The sequence below is a fragment of the Fistularia commersonii genome, chromosome 10, assembly GCF_037954325.1.
Source record: "Fistularia commersonii isolate RoL2024-O1a breed Wild chromosome 10, RoL_Fcom_v1.0, whole genome shotgun sequence".
NCBI lineage: Eukaryota > Metazoa > Chordata > Actinopteri > Syngnathiformes > Fistulariidae > Fistularia > Fistularia commersonii.
The window spans coordinates 4,215,767-4,240,037 of record NC_141293.1 but is presented as its reverse complement, the minus strand read 5'-3'; the positions used below and the strand labels follow the sequence as shown (position 1 = coordinate 4,240,037).

At 42.1% G+C, this 24,271-nt stretch overlaps 2 protein-coding genes across 6 annotated transcripts in view; both read right to left on the bottom strand.

The window, feature by feature from the left end:
* zzz3 (zinc finger, ZZ-type containing 3) overlaps positions 1–5,272 on the bottom strand; it is a 29,299-nt gene extending 24,027 nt beyond the window's left edge. The window contains exon 1 of one of the 3 annotated variants that reach the window (XM_086153392.1): positions 5,159–5,272. The gene's annotated coding sequence lies outside the window, so the exon portion shown is untranslated. Of the gene's footprint in view, positions 1–4,138; positions 4,237–4,565; positions 4,925–5,158 lie in introns of those variants that run through there. The other 2 variants (XM_086153394.1, XM_086153395.1) reach the window with 2 other exon arrangements.
* A 196-nt stretch (positions 5,273–5,468) lies between these two features.
* Positions 5,469–24,271, bottom strand: part of usp33 (ubiquitin specific peptidase 33) — a 34,617-nt gene continuing 15,814 nt past the window's right edge. For 2 of the 3 annotated variants that reach the window (XM_086153388.1, XM_086153390.1), the window contains 17 exons: positions 21,076–21,189; positions 20,906–20,984; positions 17,311–17,755; positions 17,093–17,233; positions 14,891–15,006; positions 14,489–14,661; positions 14,311–14,381; positions 14,189–14,222; positions 14,022–14,067; positions 13,742–13,922; positions 13,490–13,616; positions 11,835–12,004; positions 9,619–9,700; positions 9,409–9,517; positions 7,729–7,831; positions 6,926–6,994; positions 5,469–6,703 (listed from right to left, as the gene is read on the bottom strand). In XM_086153388.1, coding sequence (XP_086009514.1) covers positions 6,546–6,703; positions 6,926–6,994; positions 7,729–7,831; positions 9,409–9,517; positions 9,619–9,700; positions 11,835–12,004; positions 13,490–13,616; positions 13,742–13,922; positions 14,022–14,067; positions 14,189–14,222; positions 14,311–14,381; positions 14,489–14,661; positions 14,891–15,006; positions 17,093–17,233; positions 17,311–17,755; positions 20,906–20,984; positions 21,076–21,189 — 2,218 coding nt within the window. In that variant the 3' untranslated portion in view covers positions 5,469–6,545. The remainder of the gene's footprint in view (positions 6,704–6,925; positions 6,995–7,728; positions 7,832–9,408; positions 9,518–9,618; positions 9,701–11,834; positions 12,005–13,489; positions 13,617–13,741; positions 13,923–14,021; positions 14,068–14,188; positions 14,223–14,310; positions 14,382–14,488; positions 14,662–14,890; positions 15,007–17,092; positions 17,234–17,310; positions 17,756–20,905; positions 20,985–21,075; positions 21,190–24,271) is intronic. The other variant, XM_086153389.1, reaches the window with a different exon arrangement.

The following is a 24,271-nucleotide window of genomic DNA, read 5'->3' as shown; positions in this document are numbered from 1 at the left end:
ATACTTCCGCAGTCATGGAAAAATAACAGAGCTGTATAGGTAGTTGACATGTTAAAAATAACACCTTTGTGGCAGATCTTAAATTGGGTCTCTTTGGAAAAACTCACCGGGAGGATCTTCGGATGAAATGTCAATACTAGACCATGGATGAAAAGGCGAAAGGGCATTTAAGCCTGCTGATTGTCAACCACGGGGGCGCCTTCATCTGGTTAATGAAATCATACACATGTAAATGTGACACGTATTAAATAGTGAAAGGGGATCCTATCTGAGCAGGAGGATATTAAAAAAGAATTATAATAATAATCCGGTCATGTTACAATACCAGCCAAAGTCCCCTGATACCTCACAGCAGCGCCATTCACCATACAGACACTCAAACTTGGCACTGAAGTATCCTCCAGACACCTGAGACCGTAGCCCCCGCCGAATAATCTAACAACTCAAGACGACAAAACGCGATTGGAAAAGAGTCATTTGGAAGGGACGTTCGCTCAGGAGATAATCTCAGTGGTGTGTTCTGTCTGTGCTGATGTACTGCAATGGAAAGAAGAAATTATAGCGTCAATTAGTGCCGCAGGTATATTGTTGCTTTTCATTAAATGCCAGTGCACCTATCTATAAAAGCTGCTTCCCTGGTTAGAAAAAAAAAAATATATATATATATATAAACCAGTAACTGAGCAAGACATCATTGTCAAAGTGGAACACTACCCTCCAAACTAATATAGTTTGATATACCTTCAGGGAGCAAACATGGCCGTCACCTAGAACAATATGCACGGCTACCACACGCACAAATTACTCCCGCTCCGCTGAGGACTCCCGCTGAGACAGCTAATATGATTTGTCCATGCATAAAATAAGAAAAAGGGCGAAAGACAAACGGAACAAACGGAGAGTGGTGATCAGGGGCCGGGTTATTCAAACTGAAAAGTCCCCCTTGGACTAAACAACAAACTAATTAAGGCTGCGAGTCTGACCTGCTATGACGAACGAGAAAACCAATCACATCTTGGAAATGATTAGTCACATTGAGGAGCTAAGAAGACTCGGTTCACATTTCTTTGTCCTTTGACAATTTATTTGTGGGTGCCTTAGCTGGGCTCCGATTAACAGCGAATCTACAAAAAAATAAATAGAAATAAAATACAAAAAACATCACTTAAAATAGGTACGACTGGCACGGGGATGGACATTTACTTTGTGATATTTTTGCAATCCCAAAATGCTCCTTTTTAGCGAGAATGGTTATTGTTGCATGTCGGTGTCTGGAAAACGGATGTGATTTTTGATGGGCTCGGTTGGAGACAAGCTTATTCCTAAAAGCTCGGGGATATGATTTGTAGGCTTTGCCGTCTCTGTAGCACTACAGCCCTCCTTTTATGATGATGTGTTGTGACATATTTTATCTTTGCCAGAAAAAATTGCTTCTCTGGCAATTTGGATAATAACTCAATTAAATGTGCAGCTCTAATATGGGGCAAGAACTTTGCGAGGCAAGGCTTACGCTCACATAAATCCTTGCGTTATTGTGTGAGAATTTTCTGCTATCTGTGACCGCTGCATGCTGCAGTGTTTGACGTATGACACAAAAAGACAAATCACCCTTTACTTCCTACCTACCTGTCACACCTAACAGGTTTTCTACATTTATCACACTCCAGTTACATTTTTTTTCCTTTTTTTTACAAAACACAAATAAAAGATACTGTCACCTTGCCTACTGAATATTAAGCTTTCGCGTCAAGCTATCATGCTGTTGCACGGACGAAACACGTTCACAATTTTTCAATACTTATTTTGTGTGAGATACACAGGAAATCAACTCCAAGGACCGATGGAGACCCTTTGAATTTATTCTGTGTGATCGTTTGCGCAGAACTCACAAAACTGCACTCAGCATTTCTAGAAACGTGATGCCGGAGAGATCTATTATTCCCTATGGTGCAGGGCGCATGGGCTTCCCGTCTTGCTACACCCGTTGCATTTTTGCAAAACAGTATTTTTACATTTTCAGCATAAAGCAGAGTTGCAGCACGCATCAGTGTCCATCTAGATCCTGGCAAACCAATAACGACAATCATTAAGTGCGGGTACTACTTTCCCCTGATTCCTGTTCAACAAGAACAGGAGCATTTGCATTTGATGCACTATACATTCTCAAATTTATACCGGCTCGACTCATGGAACAAACTGTGCCATGCCTTACATTTTATGTCCCTTTTTAACAACAGCTCTTACTGAATGAGTTTAGTTCCCATCCAAATGCAAAACAAATGCGGGAACAAGATCTGCTTGAATTGACTTGAAGTTACATCACACTATTAAATGACATTGCCATCTGGTGTGGATATTTGTGCATGAGATATAGAGCTGTCTTTTGGTTGACTGCTGCTATTCTGAAAAACGTCGGCTCGGAAAAATCAACGCCCGATCGGACGCCGCTGTCGTAATGGGGCCTCGTTATTTTCAAACAAACCGCAATTGTGTTTTCTTTTTTTAAACCTGACTGACTCCAACTAAAACAGAATTTAGGATATTAGACAAAATGGTCATTTTTACATGATGGTGTGTATTATAACTTGTATGTTTATGCAGCAACACAGCAACTCACTTATTCATACACTGATAATCTATATCAGCTATGCTGCACTCAGGGTCACGGAGGACTGGAGTCTATCCCAGCTGTAATCGGGGGAGAAGCGGAGTTCAGCCATTCACACATTGAGCAATTTTGAATCTCCAATTAACCTTCCGCGTGTTTTCGGGTTGTTGGAGGACATCGACGCGGGCGCAGAACATGCTATCTCCACACAGAAAGACCCCCTGTCAGAATCTAACCAGGAGCCTTCTTGCTGTTGAGCGGAAGCACTGAACCACTGCACATTTCTTTCATCACGAGGAACAAATTCCGTATTTTCCTGCTTTTTTTTCCCCAAAGATGCACGGGTGAACCAGCAGAGTTGGTGACATTTTTTGTCAGGCATTTTTATAGCTGCTGTGTCACCGACTGCCCTTTTCTGTGTTAAAAAGGAGTTAAAAAAAAAAAAAAAGGAGTTGGTTCAACATCGGTTTACGACACCAACTGAGCATTTACTCCGAAAATAAAGAAATTGTTGGGTGAAATGTGGGAAATTAAAAAAAGCCATACATATTTACACAATTTGGCTTCATGAATCAGTGGCAGAGAAACTGCACAAACAAAAATACAGCGGTGGGCCAGGGAAACACAAACTTCGGTGTTGATTTACTGGAAAACATAAACAGCGCTTGTTTCCTTTTTTTTGTTACATTGTGCAATGCAGCTCTTAAGGTTCTAGTCCTCTTCAAGGCTGGAATGAATAAGACTGAGCCGAGGCCTGCAAAAGGAAGAAAATCTAAAAAGAGGACTGGCTCGACATCCGGCTACGGATTTGGTGGGAAAACAGTATTTGTGACCGGCGGGACAGGAAAACGCCCTCTGGTTGAACTCATGCGATGCCGTCACGTCAGAGGGCGGGGTCACCGGCCCACAGCGCTTTGTTTTGGGGGATCACGGCACAAAAAACAAGAAAAAAAACGTTGGGTACCACTGCTTAGGAGCTGGGGTGAGGACGACCCGGGATTATGATTAAAAAGAAAAACAACATGCTTGCCGTGCGGTGACTGTTAATGCATCAAAACAAAACAAGTCACATCAGATTGGTCTCCTCTTGGCACACTGTTGCAAAAACAAAGTCATGCACAGACAGGCGGGGTGAGCCTTACATCCTCGGCGTGGGTGGGAGGGGGGACACGGGTGTCCACCGCTCCGTGGGGGCGACACGGACGCGGTTCTGTCAACCCACTTCCTGTCCCTCTCCGAAGTAACACGTGTTGTTCACGTTACGATTAAGCAGAACGGGGGTTTTAAAGCTGCAAAGTCAAAACATATGTAGAAACACACACCTACTTAGCAAAAGCGTGAGGGGAATGGGACAAAAGCCAGCTAGGCTAAGCTAACGTCCGAAACTGTGCATTTTTACTACTGGGGGGTTTATTTTTACCACGGTGTGTTGCTCTGCCGTCGTTTGTGTTTACCGACCTGTAGTTCCGACACTTCCAAAAGGGCCTACTGGCAACAACAAATCCACGAGGTGGTATTGAGTGTACGTACCGCTGAGAACCGTTCAAATCCCACCATCCCGGCTAATCAGCTGCCGCGATCCCCCATGCCTTCCGAGTTAAAGGCGCGGGGATGTTGTTAAACCACCCCGCACCGCACGGCGCTGAGGCGGAACACGCCGCCGGTTAAGTTAACGTTAGTTTGCGGTGGTCGAGGTGCAAGTTTGCGATATCTTTTTTTATTATTATTTTGCTTAAAAACCCACTCTCCCGGTGGGCGCTCTGAGCCGGGGTGAGAGCCGGACCGTTAGCATGGCTCAACTTCCCAGCGAATGTTGCCAGACCTAGCTTGCCGTCAGAGCGAGCTAACCTCGGTTGAAAACTAACTTAACGTTAGCTTTCGAGCTAAACACGAAACATTAACGCTTTAGAAGCCGAACCGCAGACTGTTGCGCCAGGGAAATTAAAATAGTAGTTACCTTACACATGGCTCCGAACAATCAAGTAGGCTAGGGTCTAACTAAAGCGTTTTCTTTGGGGGGGATAGTCCAGTTAGCCAACTTCACCGTCGTTATCTTCGCGGTTTCCTCTCGGCTAACGTTAGTTTCGTGCAGGGGGGAATCGTGGCGATCTTCAATGTAACAGTAGCCCCATCAGTACCGCTGGTAAACGGGCGAGCTAGCGCGACCACATACAGCCGTTACGTCCTAGCGAAGCACAAAAAAAGTCGAACTGGAACAAACGTCAGCTACCGCCCCGTTAAGCGGCGGTTTGTGAAAGATTCGCTCCATAAACATGGGAGTAGCATATTTAGCTACCAGGCGTGTAACGGCGATTCATTGCCAGTTAGCGGCTACGGCTAACTTAGCCGTAACAGTCTGTTAGGTAGCCAAGCTAGCTGATTGTTCCGTCCACAACTTTGCCGCTGTATTCGTGTATTGCCAATAATACCGCTCTTTGACACAGTGGTGAGCTGACAAACTCGTGGTTTTGTTATTTTTTTCCTCACGAACGACAGTGATCTGGCGGGTCACTTCTAAATCGGTTTTTGTAGCCCAAGATTTACACATACCTCACTTCCGTAAATTTGCTGCACGTTCAGCCGCAGCCATGTTTTCAATCCAGTCTACTAGTCAGGGTGTGTGAGCCGAATCAAGCCGCGCTTGGTCGATGTGCAACACTACACTGCTCGTTTTTGCCCCATCCAAGGGTGAAAATGTAGCCTTTCGGGGGTCATTGCATCCCAATACATCGTTGCCACATTACAGGGAGGACTTATGTTTAAATATGCCGTAATGGACGATCCAAACTGACGAGTCTTTGCACGTAGCTGTTGGGTGACCAAAAAAAAAAACATCAAGCTGACCCATAGTGTCCAACAATTGTTTTCATCAAGTTTTAATCGTGCCAGCCAGCGAAAAAATAAGAATAAATCAGAACAGGTATTAATCAAGGGACATCCATATGCAAAAACTTACAGTACAGTATCCGGTTTATGCCCCATTAGCCAAGACATGAAGCGAAACCATGCCCATACACAAAATAATGCCCTTCATTCATTAGTTACTGATGATGCTGATTATATGATCAATGAGCTTCCTGTAGGTTCACTTGAGGGGAATCTAGATCCAATTTGTGCACACCTTTATGAGCACCTTTTGCATTTTACATGCAGTTATATGTGATGTCAAACCGGGACGTCAACGTTGAAGCATGCAGTCTTTCAGTCTCGCCGCCACATCCCCCACTCCCTCCCCCCAAAAAGGAAGAAAAAAAAAAGGGAAATATATGAACATACTTTTTTCATCCGCTCCCTTCTGTGATAAATATCCAAGTGCTGAATCTTGACCAACATACTATCAATATTGGTACATTCAAATACAAACCAGACATCTGTGTGAGCATGCCAATTTGTAAATCTACACAACAGTGCAATACACAAAATTAATTCCTGAGACTAGTCAGCAATTAGTCCCTTCGTAACCTTAAGGTTGTCATAACTTGAAGTGATACAATCAATTCTTCCTACTATTGATTGGACAGTATTGTAATACAACAGAAAAGTGTCATATCTACAGCAAGTTTGTATTGCCATTCATCGGTATCAGCAACACGAGACAAAATGGACATATGTGCTCATTTGGTCAGGATGGAAGGAAAAGAAATATGGCATTCAGTGGAAAGTTTTAGCTGCACACATTTAATGCTTGGTTCCGAAAACGACCCGACACACGACGACTAACAGTGCGAACAGAAATTTCCGAGCTCTTTATACAGTTTTATACACCACGACATACCTCTTCCGATATCAGTAATTCCCTTGGTCAGGCTGTCATGTAGCAGTAAAGATGAGGTCCTTTGCTTTTCTTTTCTTTTTTTTTGAAATTAAAGTCAAGTGCAAAATAAAAGGCTTTCATTCATTGAAACTTTTTTTTTTCGTTTGTTTCTTTTCGCTTGATTTAAACGGACCGCGTCTCCACCTCGATCTTCTCCTCCGACTGCGACGAGTCCGCTTCCTGGTGGCCGACGTTCGGCCTCACCGTCACCAGAGGTCCGCCGCCGTAGATCGAGTGGAGGAAGTTCCACGTCTCTTCGGAGATCTGCCCCGAATCGGCTCCTGCGGCACCGTCGCAAACACACACACACACACACACAAACACACTCGATTATCGCGGATATATGCGTTACATCGGACGATTCTTCAACCCCCGACCGCTAAGTGACAGGGAAAAAAAATACTTATTGCTGGTTTTTACTGCTCTGTTTAGTTTGGATATCACAGTTTACGCTTTTTCCAAAGCAGTAAAGCATCAGATTATCATAATTTAACGACCTTTACCTTGTTTAAGTGTTAAATGGCCGTTCTTGTTAACCGCTATCTTGGAATTGTCGATGGGCCCCGGTGGATCTTGGAAAGGAGGAGAGACAGTTAGCTACCGCAATTGACACGTACAGCAGGATAACCGCAGAAACATCATCATCAATCATAATGGTTTCAAAGAGCAATTATGTTAAAATGTCAAATGTTTCTGTCATACTTTAAAAGCAATTACTTCTTCTCGCTTTGTACAGCGGGAAAATAAATATAAGCGGAGCAGAAGTCAGGGGGAAAAAAATAAAAAAAAAACATGTGCAAACGTGCCAGACGTAAGCTTTTATAAATAGATGTGACAACACAAAGGGCGCCGAGGAAGAAATGGGAACACGGGTAATAGAAATTAAATAAATTTCGATGCCTCTTTTTGCTGTTACAGGAGGGAAACTTGACTCAGGGGAATAAAACGGATTCTTTGAAGATACATCAAGAGGAGAGCCGAGGGGGTGGGGGGCTTCACGGCTACTTTTCAAGCCAAGAAGTCTAGTTCAAAATGAGAATCTGAATGTTCGGTTGGGAAAAAAAAAAAAAAAAAAGGATTTTCCATTTCACCCTCCATCCATAAAAAAAAAAAAAAAAAAAAAAAACAATGTACACCTGACACATGGCGCTTGTTAAAGAGAAATGCGAAAAACCGGATCGAACCCGGCCCCCGTTCCGCACGATGCATCATCGCTTTGCACGGCTGGTGCAACTGTCATGCGAGGAATCTATCCCGTTCAAATTATACATCGGCGGGTGGACGGGCAGGCGTTTGCTCCAATTACCGTTGTCTTTTCCTTTGACAAAACCCTCCCACTCCCGAAACCACTGCATGCTGATGCAGTATATGACCACTGGAGACTCCTCCTCCTGGAACGCCTTGTTCAGCTGGAGAGGGAGGAAAACGGGGGGGGGAGGAGAAATACGGGGGTGGGAGAGGGGTTTGAAAATGAAGTAAGGATGAAAGGGCCGAGAGATGATGGAAAACTTAATCAATTCTCCCCGGTCGTTGTCGCAATTAGAAGACGGCCTTAAAAGTACACTGCGCCAATTTCATCCGTCTTGGAAATAACCCAAAAAGCGCTCACTTTCCTACAGACACACTCCGGACACCCCGTCTCTCACTCTTGCGAGCTGGCAGGCCGAGCGGACGATAACAGCTGCATCCGTCCCGACGCATTAGCGATAAGGCTTTCATCGGCTTCGCACCTCTGGTCCCCCGCCGGGACGGAGAGCACCGACAAACGCGAGCTATCAACTGGTTAAATAGACCGGAGCCGGCGCCGGCTGCACGCCGGCCGGGTCGGCACGCGAAGCAGCGGAACTCACGCTGGCTTGTCGTCTTGCTATTCGGTATTAGCATAAAAAGAGACGTGACTTTTGTCCCGTCTCCTGCATTATTGACTCAAATCGGGCCCATGAGGTGAACAAGTCGGCGGTTATCGTCTCCATCGGCGGGCGTGTCCGCTAACGTGGGTCCACCGCCACCGATTACGACGCGTCCGCGCTTCCAGGCATCATTGACCGCTCCAAAAGATATACACTGCTCAAAAAAATAAAGGGAACACTTAAAAAACACATCCTAGATCTAAACGAATGAAATATTCTTATGAAATACTTTGCTCTTTACACAGTTGAATGTGCTGACAACAAAATCACGCAAAAATGATCAATGGAAATCAAATGTATTAACCCATGGAGGTCTGGATTAGGAATCACACTCAAAATTAAAGTGTAAAAACAAACTCCAGGCTGATCCAACTTTGATGTAATGTCCTTAAAACAAGTCAAAATGAATCTGTGTTGCTTCCTGAGTGGACACTATGATTTCACAGAAGTGTGATTGACTTGGAGTTACATTGTGTTGTTCAAGTGTTCCCTTTATTTTTTTGAGCAGTATATTTAATCTCGAGATAAAAATTAAAAAAATTAAAATTTTTCAGGACTACCTTGAAAAAGAGGTTTTTAATCTCAATGGGACTTTCCTGGTTAAATAAAGGAGAAATAAAAATAAAAGGATTCTGATTGAGCAAATTCTTTCGTATGGCGTCCCATTTTTTTGCCATTTTTATCAAAAAGTTTCCTTTTTTAAATCAAATTTCAGTTCATTTGGGCTTCTTTTTATTTAAGATAAACATTTATATACTGCATGCGTACAGCCTGCATCAGCCTGCAGCCTTCCTTTTTTTAAACTAAATTTCAGTTAGTTTTGGCTCCTTTTTTATCTAATATAAGTATTTATATACATAAATACGGCATGCATACAGCCTGCACTCAACTTTTAATATGTCAATCTGCCCTTTTGCAACTTGCAAAGTCCGCAAACACAATTGTTTACGTTCCAACTTGCACATCCTGTTAATACTGTTTACATGCCTTTGTACTGTTTACATCTCATTGCATTAAACAATTATTTATTGTTTTGTTTTGCTTTTTTCGTACTAATCTTTTCCCGCTTGGCTTACCCTGACGAACATATCCAGCTCCGTCTTGCGTCGCTTCTCCAGTTTTTCTATCTCGATCTGGCACGTCTGGCAAACATACAGGTGGTTGACAGCGGGTCCTCCGCCGTATCTGTCCAGGATTAAGATCGGGCCCTTATGACTCACGCGGCTGAAAATAACATTTCAAAACAGGAGGCTGGACACCCGCGGAGGAAAAAAAAAAACGTGTACCTGCTGTAAAGGTGATCCCATACGTTTTGCGGAAGCATTACGGCCAGATCGTCAAAGTACGTCGCTTTGTTCGGCGGCACACCTGAAAGAAAAAAAAAAAGAGGAACAGAGTGTGAAATCACCGCCGGAGCTCTGGTTTTTGATGAGAAAGAAACCCGGCAGGTGTTCGTCCTGGTGTCCCAACGCAACAGCGACTCCCGCTCTAATGGCCGGGCGGGAAGTGAATTGCTGTAATTACGACGAAAAACGCTCCCCTTGCGGCTTCTCTCCGATGGCCGCAGTTTGCTATGGGGTATAATTTAATTCCAGACGCATCAAGTAGACGGCCACGACACTACGACGGCCTCGACGAACTGAGACGTTGCATTAAGAGAAATGATTTCGGATCTACGAGAGTCCGAGAATGAGAGGAAAGAGCTGGAAGCCGATGTAACGGGCACCCGTTAGAAAATGTGGTTTGAATTTAAATAACAGATATTCAATCTCCAACAAGTCTATAAATAATTGCGGGAAAAAAAAGGGGCAAATTCTTGTCGTGGCAATTGGACTTGAAATTTTTCACTTGAATAGTCAAGAAATTCAAGTCCGGTTGCCATGACAAGAAGATTTTAACAAGAATTCACCACGACTTGGATGACAAAACTTTCACAGACACAAAAAGACAAAAAAAAAAACAGAAAACAATAATCGGGTCAATTTTATTGCAGGTAGAGTTTCGATGAAACCCATCTGTTAGAAACAAAAGCCCTTTGAGCAAAAGTATATCCATCTAACATGGATAGATTTCGTTATTGTTATATATTGTTCAAATATTGTTACGTTCGCATGATTCCCGTACGACGATAACAATCTGATGTCTCGGTGTGTTTTGTAGCGGTCAACAAAAAAAAGAAATAAATTGGGTAAAAAAAAAAAATTAAAAAAAAAAGAAACAAAAGCCCTTTGAGCAAAAGTATATCCATCTAACATGGACAGATTTCGTTATTGTTATATATTGTTCAAATATTGTTACGTTCGCATGATTCTCGTACGACGATAACAATCTGATGTCTCGGTGTGTTTTGTAGCGGTCAACAAAAAAAAGAAATAAATTGGGTAAAAAAAAAAATTAAAAAAAAAAGAAACAAAAGCCTTTTGAGCAAAAGTATATCCATCTAACATGGACAGATTTCGTTATTGTTATATATTGTTCAAATATTGTTACGTTCGCATGATTCCCGTACGACGATAACAATCTGATGTCTCGGTGTGTTTTGTAGCGGTCAACAAAAAAAAGAAATAAATTGGGTAAAAAAAAAAATTAAAAAAAAAAGAAACAAAAGCCTTTTGAGCAAAAGTATATCCATCTAACATGGATAGATTTCGTTATTGTTATATATTGTTCAAATATTGTTACGTTCGCATGATTCCCGTACGACGATAACAATCTGATGTCTCGGTGTGTTTTGTAGCGGTCAACAAAAAAAAGAAATAAATTGGGTAAAAAAAATAATTAAAAAAAAAGAAACAAAAGCCTTTTGAGCAAAAGTATATCCATCTAACATGGACAGATTTCGTTATTGTTATATATTGTTCAAATATTGTTACGTTCGCATGATTCCCGTACGACGATAACAATCTGATGTCTCGGTGTGTTTTGTAGCGGTCAACAAAAAAAAGAAATAAATTGGGTAAAAAAAAAAAAAAAAAAAAGTCTTGCATTAGGACCCAGGACGGAGTGTAAAATATGCATGTGCTGAAAAACCAGCGAGAACAGAAAGGGATTGAGACAAGATAAGAAAATGAAATGCACACAGAGAAGTGATCCTTGAAAGCTTGACTAATCTGCAAGTGTAATAATGTGTCTGAATCATTCTGTGCAGAAGATTATTACATTCCTCCATTTAAAAACACCTTCAGTATCTACATGGTTGCGTCGAATCATTCATATTTCATAACCTTGAATTTTCAAAAGTGATCTTAAATAGACAGATGCACACTAAGACATATATTCCTTGAATTCACAATAAAGATCCACACATTGCAATAACAACTAATCACTGTGAAACTTTACACGGTTTTAAATTGCATTTAAATTTTCATTAAGCTTCGGCCGATTGAAAATAAAGGATTCGGATAAGCGGGAAAAGGACGGATCGTCCGCTCCTGGAGGTCGGCCTTGTTGGGAAGGGACTCCGTGAGGTCAAATAAAAAAAAAAGAGAATTCTCATACACACCTCCGTGCGAACACAGGAAGTCGTCGTTGGAGATGGGCCCCGGTTCGGCGAAGGTCTTGAACTTGTTAAGCCACTGGCGGGAAATGTAAAACTGCAGGAGACTGGACTCCATCATATTGAGCAGACCCGACACCCTGCGACGTTCTTTCAGCGCGTCCTCGCTGCTCTTCCTGCGACGACAAGCAGAGCATCGATTCATCGCTGGGCTGGCGTCAAAATGTAAATATGTATACAGTAGTACCTCTATTTACGGGATCCATTTGTTCCGTGACTTCATTTGCTTGTATGTTAAATTAAATTTCCCCTGTTAAAATGAACTGTTGCTCTGTTCGAGCCCCACCACCGTTTATAAATAAGTAAAATGTACTTTTAATATAAATAATGCATAGAAGATGAGAATGCAATATAGAGGAAAAGGTAGAGAAATAAACGTTTTTATTCTATAAATTCACCTTGAAGCTCGGATTGGTTTATTATTCACCTTATTTGCGACGATTTGTGTCGCTAAATGTAAGTTGCATCGCAAGCTGTGCTATACTTTATCACGAAACTTAATTTAAACCGTCTCTGCTGGCTTTGAATGAGTCTTCCTGTTGATGTTCCCACCGTCCACTTCCCAAAATCCGTGTGAACGTCTCCCGCCTTCTCACAGACGATGCTCTCAGAAACGACGTCTTGTGTATTTTCATTATTTTCTCCCGGACACCTAGCGGCGGCGTTTTTAAGCGTCGCCGCCGATCACGCCAGATCTCGGCTCGTATCACAAAAATTATAAATAAATAAACGACTGGGGGACGATTTATATCTCGGAAAACCCGTCTGTTGATGGACTGGTAACTCAAGGCTCCGCCGTGTAATCAATGTGGACATTCTGCGCAATATGCTTTAAGCTAACGTATTTTTCAAACAATGAGACGCGCTTAAAATCCTTATATTTTCTCAAAAAATCAGCCCCGCGCCTTATAATCGGGTGCGCCTTATGTATGAATTCTTGTTGCACTTCATGACTCTAACCAAGTTTATGTGGTACACTTCATTCAAACCTCAGTCGAAATGTTTTAGTGCGACTTCGGAAAGCGACGAAGCCAGAGGCTGACTTCTGGTGTCCGCTATCGCTGGTAATCATAAACCAATCGGAGAACGGTAAGTAGTACGGTTAACTCCGCCACTTTTTGTAATAGCAGTACGTATTGCGCTTCGATGGAATATTACTGAGAACCCCCCCCCGAAATGGCACCTGTTAAGAGACATGCTTACGAAGCGGAATTCAAAATCAAGGCTATCAGTCACGCGGTAGATGATGGGAATAGAGCAGCCGCCAAAGAATTCAACATGAATGAATCAATGGTACGGAAGCAGATGAACTGTAAAGAAGACCGGTTTCCAAGGGAACAAAGCGAGATAAATAAAGTTCGACTAAACGGACTGTTTTGTTTGGCTTTATATACCGTATGTTTTATCATGCGCCTTATAACGCAGTGCGCCTTATATATGAAACTAGACCCGTTCATTGATACTGCGCCTTAGTTTACTTTTTGTAGTGAGCACTCACTAATTCAACTAATTTATCAAAAACTTGCTTGTTTTTTTATTTTACACCTAAGCATCAATTTCCGCCCGATGGTGATAATTATGAGCTTTATGTGCCGACTTACTTATAGAAGAGCACGTAGGCCTCCGCGTTCTGGACGCAGGATTCCGAGACCTCGGTCACGCTTTGGTCGTCGAATTCGTACCACAGGTTGTTGACGTCGTTCCGGCAGTAGGCGATGTAGTGGCCGCCTGGGGGTCGGACAGGGGACAGCGAGACGCAGAGATTCGTAAATGCGGACGGGAAGCTGGGAATATTATCTGCAGTGACGGGGATACGCTCGAGTTCGGGGTAGGAAGGAGGCTGGAACGCTCACTGCTGGCGGTGCCGTGGTGACAGATGACTGACAGAAGGTCATAGTTGGTGGTCTGAGCGGAGCTGTCTTTGGCCAGGAAAGGCTGAAGGTCCAGGCCTTCCAGCGGGAAGGAGACGTGGGTGCTTATCTTGGTGGAGAACATCAGCTCGTGGCGAAAGCGTTTTAAGTGGATACACAGAATCTAGAGGAAAGACGCAGAAAAGAAAATTGGAGGCTTGGAAAAACTCCAATGACATGAAATTTTTTATTTGTATTTGAAGATCCAGAGTTGTCTGTGTACCTCTGGCAAACTTTGCATTTTGCAAAATTTGACTCCATTTCGTAACCTAGCGGGGGGTAGAAAAACGAAACCGTAATTATTAGAGTTGGGTTTTATACTTTCTATTTTTGTTCCTTCATGAATGAATAGTCCTGTCAAGGTTTTCTTTCTCAACATCTCATACTTACTTCTTGCATTTTTCGCAACTGTACATGTTGTCTCCTACAAAACAAACAAACAAAAATACATTTAAAGAGGCTCGAAACGATTGAACGGACGGAAGGAACTAAGTAGGATCGGCTCGCCCGACCTTTTAGTTCGTCTCTCGCGAAGAACGCCGCGAGGCAATCTTGTAGCGTGACAACCGGACCCCAGAACCAACTGGAAGCGGAAACAAAACGGGTCGGTTTTCGATTGACGGTTGACAAACGCACGAGCATCGGAGGCTCCCTAAAACGGTTTCTAAGACGTGAACGTAAACAACGGACCTCTTGATATATTCCATGACGAAGGCGATCCAGCCCTGCGGCGCGTACGCTTCCCCGCAAGAGCCGGCTTTCACCAGGGAGGTCTGGTGGGTGGAGGAGTGAAGCTTGGCCAGGTCCTCCTTCCCCGGGATGGGCAAAGATATATCCTGGAAGTTCTCTAGGGTCACGGACACCTGACAGACGGAGAACGTAATAACGGAGCAAATATCATCACGGTGCGACATTTCGGCGGCTGTTCGGCTCATTAAAAGAGAGTCATCACAGCGGTGAATCCGCAAGATTACATTTTAATGGACCTTGAAATTACACAGCCCTTTCCCCAAAAGCTATACCGGCTATACCATGATTTAAAGATAAAAAAAAAAAAAAAAAGTTAAAAATCCTGATGGTTGCCAGACTGACCCGATCGCAGGTGAGGCACTGAACAGAGCTGACGATGGTGCCGTCGAACACGTCCGAAATGACGCTGCGGTATTTCTTCTGACGCTTGCTCTTTGGCGGGGAGAACGTGGTCACTGCTGAAGAACGGGGACGAGACACGGAGAGACACGCAAATTAGTTTGTTTTTACGATTTAAAACATATTTTCTAACAGGGGCTCTCAGGTCCGAAGCCCTAACAGTGACAGATGAGTAGCATCGCTATTTTTTTCTTGTATTTTTCCTTCCAGTGTTTTGTTTCTCGGATAAGGAAGGTTGGTTTCTTCAAGTTTCTTCGAGTCGTTTTTGCTCACGCTGCACATCATCCGTTGCCATGGCAACGTTTCTATCATCTCCAAGCATATGAACTATTTTTCAGAAATATGGGGGTCGGCAACCTTTAACACCGAAAGAGCCATTTGGACCCGGTTTCCACAGAAAAGAAAACACTGGGAGCCGCAATTACTTTTTGACATCTAAAATAAAGGTACCACTGTATATATTGCTTTTTTGTTACTTTCTCACTTTGCATAAACAAGTGTGTAGTGTGTTGCTTATGAAATCCACAAAGTGCTACAGAGAAAATTGAATTTGGCTTTGGGCTTTCAGAGCATGTAGCGTAGCCTGGACCAGAGTTTTAAAAATAAATCGGGAAAAAAATTGCTGTGTCAGTAAACAATAACAAATAAATATTTGCAAAATATCTTCATAAATATTCATTTGCACAGCATCTGCAAATCGGGGCAATACCGGCCGGCGGGTATACAGGCTTCCGCGGTGTGACGTTTATTTTGAGCGTCAAAAAATAATAAATATAATTTTATTTCAATATTTCAAGATCACCATAATCTTCCAATTTAGAACAAGCATTAAAAAAAAGTAACTAACACAAATAAAATACACTTCAATTAAATACTGATAATTTATTTTCCCAAGCCACTCGAAGCCGCAGGTTGCCGACCCCTGCATTAGTCCAAAAGTGTCAAACTCTGGCCCGCGGGCCAAATTTTGCCCGCACTGTAATTCAATTTGGCCCACAAAGCCATACCAAATAACTATCAGAGCTGGCCCGCCGGTATAGTGCACAGTGCATGTATCGCTAATTCTACAAATCCCAGAATTTGAGCTGTACAGCTCACAAACGGCGAGGGATAAATGTAAATCTTCTGGGCAGCTTCTCAACTTTTTGGCCCAGAAGGATCTCATCCAAACAGTTCCTGAGGCGACGAAGTTGCTCCGGCCGGCGGTCACCGTTCCGGCTTACGACAGCATCGGCGGAGCGCTCATTCTCGGCACCGAAAAGACTCAAAACATACAGTCGGAACAGGACCCGTCGAGGGACGACTGTCTTCACTAGAAGTGATTTCCATTGAGACAGAGAGACTTTTAAAACCGAAGAAAGAAACGGAAGACTTCTACAAGCAAGTTATCGATGCTTCAGAAGTAGCGGCGCATGGACTTCATTTAGAGCAGTGGTTCTTAACCTTGTTGGAGGTACTGAACCCCACCTGTTTTACATGCGCATTCACCGAACCCTTCTTTATTGGATCGAGGATCCTTTCGTTGATGGGTACAAAGAACAGGCAGAGTAGCCTTTTCATCGAATCTGGCTCCCTTCACCTTGAATTCAGCAAGCGCTATGTTCTTGTAGTTCCCATCTCCATGCAGCTGAAGGAAGCCTTCCCTTAGTTTTGCCGGTGCTGGACTAGAACTGCTTATCTTGTCTTTGCAAATCATGCAGTTAGGACATCGATTCCAATCACGTTCCGTCATACATGTGAATCCGTATTGTACGTATTCTTCCGACCGCTTTCTTTTTTTTGCCCGACATAATTAGTATGAAGGGATTAAAATATTAAGAAAGAAATCACATGACGTACCATCACGACAGGCACAAGTTACTACAACTGATAGCGCCAAAATCCCCGCAGCACGGCTAGGCCAAGCTATGTTGCGTGATCACCTGCAGCCAGTGATGTCATCACCAATGTGTGTCTTGACCTCCGCCGAACCCCTGGGGTTCGATCGAACCCAGGTTAAGAACCAATGATTTAGAAGTAAAGGTTAGCGATAATAACGTTTTTTTTTAGCCGGTGCACCTCAGATTCAGCTGCGCACAATTACGATACACTTTTTTTTTTTCTTGCCGATTTATCAAATAGGATCCAAGAACAAGTGTTTCGTACCTTTTTTGAGCGCCGGGTTGAGGCTGGGCCAGCCTGACGCAGCTTTGGGAGGGCTGCTGGACATTTTGGAAACGTGTCCCTCGATGGGAATCGGACTGTGCGGTCTCGTGAGGTTCGACATTTGGCTTTCTTGGAAGGAATCTAGGGGGGAAAAAAGCAGAGCGATGTGAAAACGGGGGTCGAAGTCAACCCACGTGTATCGTTTTCTGGAGAGCTACCTGACGTTCTGCCTTGGACCTTTATGTGTCCTTGGCTGCAGATAATGGGTACGGACTCGGTGGTGGTGTCGACGTCTTTGTCCATGTCCGTCCCCGCGTTCCCCCCCGTGACGCCGCCGATCCCGGAGCGATAAATATCATTGATCATGTTCTTCTCCTTCTGCCATTCCCTGTTGGCCTGGATCTCGTCCTGCTCCGGGATGAGCATCTCCGCCTCGTTGGTGTCGTCCATCGCCACCACCCCGCCCTGCATTTCGTTGTCGGCCCGCTCGCTGCTCCCGCACGACTCGCAAGACTGGAAGTCGTTGTCCGACTGGCTGCGGTTGTCCTCGTCCGCGCTGTCGTCCACGGCGATACCGTTGGACCGGTCGTGGGGCTCGGCCAGCGTCTCCTTCAGCTCCTCGTGAAGCTGATCCATCAAGCAGCGCAAGAACTCCTGAGAGTCCTGGGAGACAAGAGGTTTCACGTTTCTCGGGGCGGCGGAAACGGCGCGTTGGTTCAAGCGAGTTTCATCTCACGGTTTGTGGTTTGTGGAATAAGAAAAAAAAAAAAAAAATGTTGCTGCGGTAAATGAACATTGAAATATAAAGCAGCGTCTCTTTCAAATTACAAGAAAATAAATAAATAAAAAACACACTTCACGTCCTTGTTTACTGAAACTTAATCCTCATGAATTTGTAATCAAACTTAATGAGCCTCAGACATCCGAGCTCCCTCTCAAACCAAATGAACTCTCCTCTCAATAGACCTGGAATGTTAACTCGATTCATAGCAATGCTAATTCCGTGGCGGCGCAGCCCAGCGTGGCGTGACAAATGAATGTTTCTCAGCTAAATCCTCTGAACAAACACTGGCAAGCCGAGAGGAAACGAGTCCCTTTTTTTTTTTTTTTTTTTTTTTTTTTTCCCTTTGCCATTCAGGCGTTTAAATCTCTCATTCATTGATAGAGGCAGACAGAAAAAAAAAAAAATGCGCTTCTGTAAAACATGATACTTCATGGGTAGATCACATAAACCTGTGCTTTCAAGCCCAGCTTGGAATCTATTCAAACAATTTACCTCGAGCTTTGTGTACGTGTGTGTGTGTGTGTGTGTGTGTGTGTGTGTGTACACAAGTCAGCAGCTCTGAGTTAGCGCTGGAAAGCAGCGGTTTCCATTTATTATGGGTGATTTGAGCCAGAGTTAATGTAATTCCTGTCAGGAAATGAGCACAGTGGGACATGAAGTGGGAGTGAAAAGGCAGACTGAATTTTAATGTAACGTTATCAACCACACCTCTATTTACCGGGGAGACGTTTTTTTGCGACGGTGTCATTAACAGAGCCCCCGGTAGCGTTCGAAGTAATCATTATTGGCGTTGGAGAGTCATAGACATTGGAGGGTCAGAGCGGCGCGATGCAGATCAGTTCACAGCCTCTTTAAATTAGTCAGCCATACGGTTTTTGGATGTACAGCAGATATATCAACAGCCGGCGCTGACTCAAAGATGCTTTTATATTTAGGAGGATTTCAATGTCACGTTAGAGATGATCCCAACAGGTCATTGTGTATTGATTCAACATCGGACAGACAGATGGATTACAAAAGCCTCCACCGAAATATAAAAATCAGAAGACCTTAGAATCAGTAAAATCGTAACCTAGAAGTAACAATAAGTCAAAATTTTTCCTTTGTTTTCCTATAAAGGAGGTCAACAGGTAAATTATAAAAATCTTAAATGTAATGAACTCTTCCTCTAAAAAAATACATGAGGAATTAACATTAAAAATGAATATTAAAACAGAATTGATGAAATTCTTTTTTAATTCTTCTGCGTTAAAAGAGAAAATTTTGTCACTGTGGGAAAATTTGCCACTAGAATTTATTGGAAAATTGATTGGTAGCATGTGTAAGAGGAGGTATTCTGATTGTTAAATCAGTCTTTTTAATTTTGCTATTTTTTGCAATCGTTTTTGTGTTTTTTTTTTATAGAAATAAGAAAAAAAGCTCATTTTAACGATGTCACTAGATGTTTTTTCACCAAAAAATCATTCTGTTTTCAATTCCTTTTCAAAAAAGGAATTGATGAAATTCTTTTTTAATTCTTCTGCGTTAAAAGAGAAAATTTTGTCACTGTGGGAAAATTTGCCACTAGAATTTATTGGAAAATTGATTGGTAGCATGTGTAAGAGGAGGTATTCTGATTGTTAAATCAGTCTTTTTAATTTTGCTGTTTTTTGCAATCGTTTTTGTGTTTTTTTTTATAGAAATAAGAAAAAAAAGCTAATTTTAACGATGTCACTAGATGTTTTTTCACCAAAAAATCATTCTGTTTTCAATTCCTTTTCAAAAAAGAAATTGATGAAATTCTTTTTTAATTCTTCTGCGTTAAAAGAGAAAATTTTGTCACTGTGGGAAAATTTGCCACTAGAATTTATCGGAAAATTGATTGGTAGCATGTGTAAGAGGAGGTATTCTGATTATTAAATCAGTCTTTTTAATTTTGCTGTTTTTTGCAATCGTTTTTGTGTTTTTTTTTATAGAAATAAGAAAAAAAAGCTAATTTTAACGATGTCACTAGATGTTTTTTCACCAAAAAATCATTCTGTTTTCAATTCCTTTTCAAAAAAGGAATTGATGAAATTCTTTTTTAATTCTTCTGCGTTAAAAGAGAAAATGTTGTCACTGTGGGAAAATTTGCCACTAGAATTTATCGGAAAATTGATTGGTAGCATGTGTAAGAGGAGGTATTCCGATTATTAAATCAGTCTTTTTAATTTTGCTGTTTTTGTTTTTTGCAATCGTTTTTGTGGTTTTTATACAAATAAGAAAAGAAAAGCTTGTTTTAACGACGTCACTAGATGTTTTTTCACCAAAAAAATCATTCTGTTTTCAAATTTTGAAGCAAAAAATACATTGCAAAGTTACTTTTTCATTTTTTCCTAGCCCGTTTTGTTTTTTTGAAACCCACTGTATAAACACAAAGATTTGATTTCATGCGAGGGGGCCACAAAATATTGTCCCGAGGGCCGCAATTGGCCCGTGGGCCGCGAGTCTGAGACCCCTGATATAGATAAGACAGCTGATCTAGTGTTTCCCTTGAAAATATTGATCAGAAAAGCCAATGTGGCCAATGTGTGTGTATGCATGTAGATGACATTCTAATAATCGATCTACAGCCGGGGCTCTATACCCGAATATATCTTGAAAAGGTCAAAATTCATCACCCAAACAATTCTACATTACCCAAATATCAATATAGAAGACGTGAGAATTTTGGATTTAATCTAGAAACCTATTTTGTTCAATGTTGACATAAACTATGTATGTAGATGACGTTCTTGTCTATTTCACAACGACGTGCTATCGCTACTAATTAAAGAGCATCGGACGTGGTTAGAAGAGTACGGGAAAGGTAAATAAGAGTGGGGAGCGTCAGAAAGCATTAAAATATACATATATGTTCACTACTTTGTGGATTTTCATTTATCCCAACTGGCACTACTGTGCACAGAAGTCCCTCGGAACTGTAGGGGCCGTTGGCCATGAAAAGCGATCGATTCGTCAATGCTTTTTTTGACAAGCGCATGCAAAAAGTTGCTTATATGAGTACCCACCTGCTGAGAATATCCTCGAAACATGGGGTTTATGGCTTTTATTCCCTGGAACAGGTTGGTTGGGACCACGTAGGATGGTCTGCAGCGGGACGAGAACGAGCAGGACAATTGGACCGGTGGCCAAAACAGTTGGGTTGGGGATTTGTCGTAAAGCGCGATCACAAAATTACCTGTTCTTGTGCCACAGGTCCGACACGAGTTTCTGGTAGCTTTTGCAAAGTGCGGGCTTCTTGTCCGTCCGTACCAAGCCACCGCACTCAAGGAAGAACTGCGTCAATGGCGGGCTGCGGTGAAAAATGAGGAGACGTCGTGAGCGTGGTATGAAATAAGTCCAGCTGCACTAAAGTTGGAGATTTAGATTATCGCAATCCTTCGTTGTCATGCTGCGGATAATTCTGAAAATCTGCACAGCAGCCACGTCCACGCTGAACGCCGATGGGGTTTGAGATTTGGAAAATACGACAAAATGGCTGTTTTTGTATCTGAGGCTGTATTCGCACCAGATCAAAAAAAAAAAAAAAAAAAAAAAAATCATTAAGTTTTTTATTTTGATCCAGGAAATGCTGTAATTGCAGCAGCCAATTATTTTCCTGCAGTCAGAACGGTATGTATTGTGTTTCACCTTTGTGCTTTTACCGCATTCAGCCGGGCTGTGTTACACTTACGACATCAAAACAGAACATCATATTTCATGTCCGCTCATTTAATTTGCCCTTCTGCGCCAGATCAATTCTCATCGCAATGATACGGCGATCTCCTTTTGTTTCATAAAAAAAAAAAAAAAAAAAAAAATCACAGACAGTAGCGAATTTGTTTGTCTCGCTGTTGAATAATGGCCCCACATTTGCTCCTCATCAAATACAAGGAACAGAAAATGTCATTTTTATCCTATGTTCTCTTTTGTTAAATGTCCATGAGTTTAAAGAAAGGGGCTTAAAAATAATATATCATTATTATTCGTGGTAGTAGTAGGAGTAGTATCATTATTATTATTATTTCAAATCCAAATAGTTATTATTTCTATATGCCAATTGATTGATTTACATGGCACACACATGCAAATGACAAAAAATCTGCCCATTGGATTTTTTTTTAGATAAATATATCTCAGTTTATATAAATTACATTCTTATCCATTCCCATGCAGAATGGCGCTCCTCTGCAGCTATTTCCCTTTTTTTTTTTTTTTTTTTTTTAAACAGGTTTCACATACGGATTCCCACGGGAACCGGCGGGAAGACTTGACAAACAACGTAGGTGAAGGACGTTGCAAATAGCTAAGAAGACAAACAGCTGGTGGTGGTGGTGGGGGGTTCGTTTATCTGGCAAACGGTAGACAAGGAGCGGAGACAGATCACAGAATGAATAAGGCACGGCCTTTCTACTCTGGCTTGGCAAGAGAAAAGTCCTTCCGAGTGAAAAGCAAACCCCTCGGTGGAAAGCAAAAGACACAATTCTCGCGCAAACACACTTCAAAAGGAAGTTTCAGGGGAGGTGTCTCCCCCCCTTGCAAGCCAAGTGACTCAGTTCCTCCTATTTTTGGAGGGTGATTTAGATTGCAAATTCTGACCTACATCTACAATTTTTTTTGTCTCTCATACTTAAATCCAGAGGAGGCATCATCGGGTTAATTTTTTTTTTTTTAAATTAAGAAAAAGGTACAGTAAAATCACCGGATCTGCAGCTGAGCATTTATCGAGTAAAGGGGTCAGGAACCTTTTTGACTGGGAGTGCCACAAAAGTCAAATATTTCTAAATATATTTCATTGAGAGCCATATATTATTTTTAACGTATAATAAATCAGATACGTCTTACTTTTAATGCGACTTCTGGTGCCGCATGGATTTGTTCAAAGCGTCGCTTTACATTTGACCGTTTCATCGATGTAATTTTATCACCACATATTAGACATACCGCGGATTCAAATGCAAATTCCCTTGTCCACGCAGCCTATTTTTCTTTTTGCCAACTTTTCCGTTACAAGGATAAACTACCATATTTTCCGCACTATAAGGCGCACCTAAAAACCTTAAATCTTCTCAAAAACAGACAGTGCGCCTTATAATCCAGTGCGCCTTATATATGGATCAATATTGAGCCGGAGTGGTCTCGCAACTATAGGGAAGCAGCCGCCGACTCCATTTTCTCCCGTAGAAGAAGTAGCGCACGGTGCATGCTGGGATATATGACTGCGCAAAGCGTGCATTTTTCATTTCCATTTGCGTAGAACACGGGAATCGAGCAGCAGCGAGAGAATTAAAAATTAATGAATCAATGGTACGGAAGTGGAGGAAGCAGCAAGATGACCTGAATCAATGAATTTAGAGGCGGTCCTTCTTGGTGCTTTCGTTTTATGAAACGCTTTGAACTGTGTCAAATTGAGTTGGAAATACATTGTTTTCAACGAAGGCGGCGCAAATACCAGTAGGAGCTACCGGTACGTACGGAACCGTATTGTGAATGCACTAACTTGTTTTGGGATTGAACGGAGTTGTCAGAAGGTTGGTTTGTATTCTATTAATAAAGTTTGACTGACTTATCTGACTGTTTTGTTGACATTTCCTTTAGTGCAGCTCCATTTAGTGGATGCATAATGCAACCCCAGCCACTGCTATACTCTATCATATGCGCCTTATAATGCGGTGCACCTTATATATGAATTTTTTTGAAAAATAGGCCATTCATTTAAGATGCGCCTTATAATCCCGTCCGCCTTATGCTACGGAAAATACGGACATATGTACGTAGAAAGGAGTAGAAGGAAATGTGATGTTAAAAAACACAATTGAGAATTGAGTGTAAGGCTACATAATAGGCCTTTATTTTGAGTATGGCTTTAGAGCTGGCTAAAACCCCAGCCACTACTGTAGCTTCTATTCTATGCGCCTCATATATGATTTTTTTTTAAAAATAGGCCATTCATTGAAGATGCGCCTTATAATCCAGTGCGCCTTATGGTGTGGAAAATACGGTAGTTGGCAATGGCCAGAGTTTGACACTTATAGACTATGGCATATTTCTCAAAAATAGTTCATATGCTTGGAGATGGTAGAAACGTTGCCATAGCAATGGATGATGAGCAGCGTAAGCAAAAATGACTTAAAAAAACTTGAAGAAACCAATGACCCGGACATGCTCGGAAGCCATTGGTTCCCGACCAACGGGCGACCCGTGAAATTTATCTTCAAATCTAATTTCTGTTTACTTTAAACTGAGAGTATTATAAAGAAATATCACAAGTATTTTAAAATCAGTTCCAAACTGTTTTTTCTTTGATCTAGTTTTTTGCATTGGCGGTCAAATAAGAGTGAATCACAAATTATAACTTAAATAAACAGTCGCGATGACGAAGAACGAAGGGAGAG